General features: G+C 40.6%; 1 protein-coding gene across 2 annotated transcripts; it reads left to right on the forward strand.

The window, feature by feature from the left end:
• Nucleotides 1-2,370: 2,370 nt before the first annotated feature.
• On the forward strand, nucleotides 2,371-7,544 carry LOC147903331 (uncharacterized). Of its 2 annotated transcripts, none has more exons than XM_087373089.1 (2): nucleotides 2,371-2,915; nucleotides 5,388-7,544. In XM_087373089.1, exon 2 carries the CDS (start codon nucleotides 5,457-5,459, stop codon nucleotides 6,888-6,890), a length of 1,434 nt encoding a protein of 477 aa, XP_087229215.1. In that variant the 5' UTR covers nucleotides 2,371-2,915; nucleotides 5,388-5,456; the 3' UTR covers nucleotides 6,891-7,544. The 2 variants fall into 2 exon arrangements, with proteins under 2 accessions (XP_087229215.1, XP_087229214.1); XM_087373088.1 differs by having other exon boundaries at nucleotides 2,372-2,904; nucleotides 5,376-7,543.
• Nucleotides 7,545-7,818: the final 274 nt, after the last annotated feature.

The raw sequence follows: 7,818 nt of genomic DNA on the forward strand, positions 1-7,818 counted from the left end.
ACATTTCCCTTCAATTCACAATCTTGGATCTCCCCAAGAAATCCTATCAGATCTTGCTAGGACGTCCTCCTTAGTTGCATGAAGCATCAGTCCTCCATGATTGGGGAACTGATAGACTGACAATCCAAAACCGCGACACCGCAATCAAAGAGAATGTGGGGACAAGAGCAATAAAACCAATTGTGCCAAGGGCATTGGATGAAACCTCTTCAACGACGATCTCAAGCTCATTGGTGCACTATATTACTCGAGCAGGAGGATACATTGTGGTCTTCCACATCCAACACAGCTTTCAAGTCATTTCTAAATAAGTTTTTACATGTGCATGTGTGTGCATGCATGCATGAGAGGAGTGCACATGCACATGTCTTTTGTGTGTCTCAAGTGACACGACCCCACAAGGGTAGGTGCCACTAAGGAATTTGTAAGACAGCACATGTATTCATTAGCAATTCTAACAAAACAATCAATAACTTAAAGTTATAGTAGGAATGACTTTCAAAATAAACTGAGAAGAACCTAAGACTAGGGTAAAACTCATGTGTACGCATCAAGAAAAGGGCTTTTTAATCAAATAATTGAATAGCTTAAATTTACAAGATGGACTTTCAAAGTAAACTAAAGAACACCTTAAGGTTAGGATAAAACCCATGTGTAAATAGAAGTATTCAAATTAAACATTTAAATGCACCTCAAATTCACATGCCATTAAAGACTTTTAAGAGTGATTGCATGTGGGATTATACATGTGCATGTTCATATGTGTGTGTGTGTGTGTGTTTTTTTTTTTGGGGGGGGGTCATCAAGGCCTAAGTAACAACATGTGTACTAGAGACTAGGCATTCAAAGAATTATATCCTTTTTAGCATTCATGCTTTTGGAAATTCCCTTGAATGCACACGGGAGTGACAAAGGTTGGGGGTAAGTGAGATTAAGTCGATTTAATAGGGAGAGTCTAAATGTACAAGCAAATCGTAGTCAACTAGAGGTAATAGAAGGAAACCAACAAAGTACTTGCCTCTCTCCAACTTGCTCATAAAGGCGGAAGTAGAATTGAAAAACCTTAGACCTACTCAACCAAGGAAACCAACAAAGTACTTGCCTCCCTCCAACTTGCTCATAAAAGAGGAAGTACACTTGAAAAACCTTAGACCTAATCAACCACTCTGATACTTAAAAATGCTCATAATGGTGTAGCAATCACTTAAAACCATTTAAAGTTAAGAAGGTAATTGGGAATTTGAAAAAAAGAAAGCTAATAAACCATTGACTTCTTTGTAATATATCAAATCAATCATTCACAAACCTTAAAATTAGAGAGATCATCAACTAAACTAAACCTAGTCACAAAGCTTGAAACAAACACTAGAAAATTATGACACCATATAGTCAACAACCTAATCCTCAAATTTGCATAGCAAGGCCAAAAGCCTTATATTATAAAAATTTATTTATATGCTATTACTATTGAGCAAACTGAAACTTCATAGAGTGAATGTGCTATTGAAAGCATTTCTTATTGAACTCCATCATGATTGGGTGGTGGCTCTTTTTTTATGTTCTATAGGCTGGCTGTTTGCTAGCCCTTGGTTTCACATGGTATCTGAAGTGGTTTGCTTAAATATGTGGGTGTCATAATTGAAATGAAAGATGCTTTTTTCGATTGAGTGAAGTGCTTAGTTATTCGATTTGACAATTTTCTTGAGCGAAGATTTTCTCGAGCAAAAGTTAATCCAACAAGTTAGATTGATAAAATAGTTGCACCATGGGATCTTCATGGGCTACTCCAACACACCAATTGATGTCCATAAATGCATGCAAGCAAGGACGGATTCCTCAACCCTAGAAGAGACCCAATATCTGAGTGCCTTTGAGGTATCAAAAGACACATTTGGTTGCTTGCCAATGCTTTGTGCTAGGGTTGTGCATAAATCATGCCAATTGGGAGACACCAAGCTGAATATCCGACCATGTATATATAGCACGCTATCATCTGCTCTACAGAGAGACAGCTTTAATGGCTGGTAAGCTGCTTCCACTCTCAAGACTCCCATATTTTCACTCTCAAGACTCTAATATCTACTTGAAAGCTAAGGACTCGAGGCATTTTTGGCGGAGGAGGAGAATGGCTAGAGGCTGCAGTTGCTTGCTCGAAGATGTCTTCCTCGTGTGACCGTAGGCCATGTTGCACTGACTAGTGAGCGTATGTCGTAGTCATGGTAATGGGGTCCTTGTGTGAAATGGTATATGATGGTGTTGAAAGATGGTACTGGATTGGCAGGCCTATGGGTTGAGGTGTTGGGACGTGGTATTGAGAAAGATGGGTGGTTTGGAAGCCCTCGGATTTCAACGTTGGTGTGACGGTATTCAAACAGGCGGTGGTTTTGGGTATCCGGTGAGCGGTTTTGCCATGCATAAATCCACCCAATTTGCATGAAGATGGTTAACATGGTAATCTGCAATCTCAGGAGCTCGCAGGTTGGCTATGGCGAACTCAAGCTCTTTGCCCATGGCAAACCCAAGCCTTGCATTTCCTAGCATGCTCATGGCGACTTGAAGCTCTGCTCAGTTGAAGTATCGTTCCTTTGCCTTCCCTGGGCACCTTCTTCTGTTGTAAACTCCCATCCCCTGCACCTCTCTGCCGCTTCTCCCCTGCTTTTTGCAATTGGGTCGTTGCGAAAACTGGCTCTGTAGCTCCCATTCCTCTTTGCGCCTCGGCAATCGAGTAGCTTCCGACCAATTCGGGGCCGCTCCCCTCCGTTGGGCTCTGCTTGGATGGTGGATCGCTGTGGCTGTGAACTCTGTTCCTAAATCAAAAGAAGCTTTCCTTTCCTGCATTTCCCCGATCGCGCAGTACCTGACGAATTTCGAGGTTTCAACACTTGAGCGGCGTTCTTCGAGAGGGTAAGCGTTCAGTATGATCTTCAAGAAGCATATCGAAGCAGGGTAGCTGATTATTTTTATTCCCGCTACGGTAAAAAGTTTACTTTTTTCGGAAAATGGGAAGGGGAGGGTGGGAAATTTGGAAAAGGTGGAGGGACATCGTTATTTGATGAGGTAATAGTTATTACGTACGCTCTTTTGTGTGTGTGTGTGTGTGTGTGAGAGAGAGAGAGAGAGAGAGAGAGAGGGGTGGGGGGTTTGGCAGGGGAAGTAAACAACAAGTTGCTAAATTTCAGAAAGATGGCCAGTTCCTTGTACGTTACCAGTGTCCTACAAAGAATCTACATTAGACTCGTGTAAGAATCTGCCTTAGACACATGCTGAAACATAAATGATTTGAGGACTCTGGTTGAAAACAAATGATATTAAATCTTGTAGACGAGTGTGGAGAATTGATAGTAGGGATAGGTGTGACAAGAGGTCGTGCCAATGAAGATGCAACGCCTCTTTGTCCTGTGTTCTTATGAAGGTTTCATATACGGGAGCATGTTGCCAGTTTACAGAGATTGCAAGTGTGGAACAAATGGGCTGCAGGAAGAGGGGCAAGTGCGAGCGATTAGCATGACCTACATACAAGGATGCATTTCACGCAGCGTTAGCAAAGTACTAAATTGAAGGGGGGGCGGGGGGTATGAGAGAGAGAGAGATATTTAACTCAGGCCACAAGGCAGGGCCCTCACGGGGTTATGAGAGAGAGAGAGAGAGAGAGAGAGAGAGAGAGATAGAGGTCCTTGATTACAGCATTTTGGATTGTTAACCTTGGTTTTTCTTTCATGATTGCACTTTCGCACATGACCCTTCAATTAGTATCTATGGATATTATGTGTCATGCGACTAGCAATCATGAATTAATGGTTGGTGTGGAGTCCCCATGGGCACTAATTGTGCCGTCTTTTTAGCAAACTTTTATCTTTTCACTTATGAATTTGAGTTTATATAACGTCTTATTTCTATCAATACCTGTCCTATCATTTACATAAGCTTAGCCAAGTTAGGCGTTTTATAGATGATTTATTTGTACCAAATGTTCCTAACTTTCAAGACTTTATGTCTTTGAGATGTTCCTAACTTTCAAGACTTTATGTACAAAGACGCTTGTGCTTTTGGAGAAGGAATCTATCCTCGTGACTCTTGTGAACTGAACTGCACTTCAGGGGGGGCTTCTTGTGTTTTCTTAGATCTTAGACTTTCTCAATCTACCATAGGATTAGAGGTTGATATTTATGATAATCGTGAACAACTTGAATATAGTGGTTTACACATTATAAAAATGCCTCACATTGACTCAAAACATTTCTGATTTCGCAAAATATGGAGTCATTTCTTCCCAATTCCATAGATTTTCCCGCCTTTGTACAACTAAGGAGTCTTTTATCACTCAATGTAGTAATTTGATCACTTTACTATTACACAAGAGGTATAATCCAAGGAAAATAATGAAAAAAGTACGCACAATTTGAGATATGAAGTCTTTTATTTATGGTGTATCGGTCTTAGGTATGTTTAAGCTGAAAACAAAAAGCGGGGAGCTGAATAGCCCGTTTTTCTTGTAGTTTCAAAAGAGAGTTTGATTGAGTATGCTTGTGCTTTCTAAGTTAGGAATGTAATTTTGCCTCTTTGTAGGAAGCAATACATAAGTGTAAAGGGTCCATTTAGCTTTTTATGTTTTAAATAAGAGTGAGAGAGAGAGAGAGAGAGAGAGAGAGAGAGAGAGAGAGTCCTTTCTTCTTTATTTCTTGTTTTCTTTCTCTTTTGTTTATTTGATGTATTTTAGTAAGCACTAGGTTTGCCCAAGAGACTCCACGGGTCTTTAGAAACCCAGTATAGCTGCTTATGCTTGGGCATTGATGACGACATAAGTGTTGCTTTGCTTGCTAAGTATGTCTTCCTTTTGTTTTTCTTAAAAGTTTTTGTTTACCTCTTTTTTCTTCTCTTTCATTTCCCCTTTTATTTTCTGTGTAGATTTTCGGTCTTTAGACCAACAAAAAGTCTAAATTTGTATGATTGGACGTCTGTTTGTGGACTAGTTTCGGTGAAGAACTTGAAATTTTAAAATTGTGACATGGATATTGGAAAACTTTTTTTTCTTGTCTTTTCTCAAAACACTAGTTTCCTAGTTGGAAGTGCCTCAAAGCGTAGACGGTCCTTGGGTCTTATTGAAGCTGATGACTTCGAATTTTTAGCCTGTCATGTAAAAGTTGGTTTTTCCTGGTATCCTCAAACCTTCTTTGGTTTGGGCAGGGGGCAGAGGGTGCTTATGATATTTAATTAGCATGCCAGTGATTTCAAGAAGAAATGAGAGGGAGACTAGTTTGTTGCTTCTAGAGTACGTGTTTGCTGCATGGTTTACTAGACTGCTGATTCATAGGTGTTTGCTGGCAGTTTGATGAGTTAGTTTTTGAAACTTGAAATATTTGTGTCATAATGTGCAGATTTACAGAAAGGAGTCTCAAATCTAACAACTTGAACGGCACCCCACGAAGTACTGCTTTTCAGTCAGAGAAGCTAGCAGCATGGAAGGAAGTGTGATGGGAGGAGCTATTCTTTCAGCATCAGGGACGGGAATGCTGGACTTAGATCCTTCTATTCATCATGCTTCTGCTCTCCATCATCATCAGCAAACTTTGTCACACCATTTGCAAGGGTTGGCCCCTTTATCAACCACTCAGCACTTGAATGTGAACCAAGACAATGAACAGTCCTTAGGATTGGAATCCAAAGGCACCCCGAAGACGATCCTCCTCTGCAGCAAAGCACGATCTGCGGGCACCAGTGATGAAGATGAACCTAGCTTTACTGAAGAAGGTGATTGCCATCTTGGTGAAAAAGGGAAAAAAAGTTCTCCTTGGCAGCGAATGAAGTGGACAGATTCAATGGTGAAACTCCTTATCAATGTTGTTCTCCTCGTTGGTGAGGATGGAACAGTTGATAGTGCAGAGGGGAACAAGAGGAAGTCAGGTATTCTCCAGAAGAAAGGAAAATGGAAGTCTGTCTCTTGCGTGATGAATGAAAGGGGGTGCTATGTTTCGCCACAACAATGTGAAGACAAATTTAATGATCTCAACAAGAGATATAAGCGGTTGAATGACGTCCTAGGCAAGGGAACAGCTCTGTGTGTGGTGGAGAACCCAAGCCTCTTGGACACCATGCAGAATCTCTCTCCTAAGGCAAAAGATATCATCAGGAAAATTCTTAGCTCCAAGCACCTTTTCTACAAGGAGATGTGTTCTTATCACAGTGGTTGTAAATCATTGGTCTCAGCTGACTTTGAGTTTCAACCTTTTATCCAGGCGGGGATGATGGGTAAAGGTAGAGATTGCATGGATGTCTCAAGGTCCATGAGAGGTGAAAATGATATGGATGATGATGAAGAGGAGGATGTGGATGAAGATGATGAGGGAGATGATTATGATGACCACGATGAGGAGAATGGTCTGGATAATCACATGGATGCTTTACGTGATTTGCCATCTCCTTTTGGCAAGCACAAAAAATTGTATAAATGCTCCAATGGGCTTTCTGGCTCACTAATCCCTTATGCAAAGACCATTGGCCTAGAACCATTGAACATTGACTTGGTGTCAATGGTGTCAATGATGCAGGATGGGGCACCCTTGACGGCAGAACAAGGGCAACTGATAAGAGGCCGCATAATGCAACTGGAGGAGCAGAAAGTCAGCCTTCAGGCCCAGGCTCTGGACTTGGAGAAACAGCGTTTCAGATGGCAGAAAATAAGTAGCAAAAAGGACAGGGAATTGGAGAGACTCAGGGTGGACAACAAGAAAATGAAACTTGAGAATGAGCGAATGTCTCTTCAGTTAAAACAGAAAGAGCTTGAAATTGAGTGTAAAAGATCAGAGGCATCAATAAGCTCTATTGATTTAATTCTTGAGAGACTACAGTCAAAGGAACAGATTGAATGTGGTCGAGGGCAAGCTCTAGAATAATCCTCCAAGGAATCATACGGTCTGTACATTTTCGACAATACAGGGAAGCTCCACAAATTTTGTGTTCTTAGCCTTTAGTCAAAAGAGACTATTATACATGGACAAAGCTGATGGGAGAAGGCAAAAATTCACCTGGCACAGTTGCAGCCCACCTTAGCCATGCTTTTTTTTTCTTGGGGCTTCTGTGATGAATGTGAGTAAAAATGACCTCGCCTTTTCCAGCAATCAAAGGATAAAGTTTTATACAACTAGAAATAGAGATTTTTTTGTTGCCTCAAAATTCTTATAGCCGCTCGTCATATTGTATGATTATGCCGTCAAGTTTGGTCTGATAAAATCAATATGAAAATTACCAAAAGAAAGTTTCTAAATAGATGGTGCTGAGTGCTGTAGACAGAAAAGGAATTTCTGCATACAATAAGTGCAAACTGTCAGTGTTCAAGGACATCATGGAGAACAGTCTGTCGGTCTGTGTCTCTTGATATTGGAAGTTTTTCTAGCAGTTATCCCTTGATAAGGTGTTTTGAAATGGGACAGGAAGCATTAATTATGTCAGTCTGCTAGAGATTTTGAAGGGGACTATGAATGGGATATACAGTAAACTAAGAAGTTACATGGATGGTTTGTTTTAGAGTTCTTAGTTACATGGATGGTTTGTTTTAGAGAGCACTGGCAGTAAGGCATCTATGATTAATATTTTTCTTCCCTAAGATCGTTACTTTTAACTCCTGAGAAATTTTGGGAGGGAGTATTAAGGCTGCAGATTGGTGGGTCTAGTTTTTATTATACCTTGTATGAGAACTTAAAAAACATTGAATTGGATACTGATTAGCTGAAGGCATGACACAAGAATTGAGAGGGTACTTGTTCTTCATTTTAACCTTTTTCTGACTGCTTGAATCATCCTGTTGCATTTCTGCTGTATCAA

The sequence above is a fragment of the Dipteris shenzhenensis genome, chromosome 3 (assembly GCF_047967505.1).
Source record: "Dipteris shenzhenensis isolate YYH24624 ecotype China chromosome 3, Dip_SZ_1.0, whole genome shotgun sequence".
Taxonomy (NCBI): domain Eukaryota; kingdom Viridiplantae; phylum Streptophyta; class Polypodiopsida; order Gleicheniales; family Dipteridaceae; genus Dipteris; species Dipteris shenzhenensis.

Excerpts from the sequence above, each read along its gene's own strand:
- LOC147903331 (XM_087373089.1), top strand. The coding sequence starts at position 5,457 with ATGGAAGGAAGTGTGATGGGAGGAGCTATTCTTTCAGCATCAGGGACG.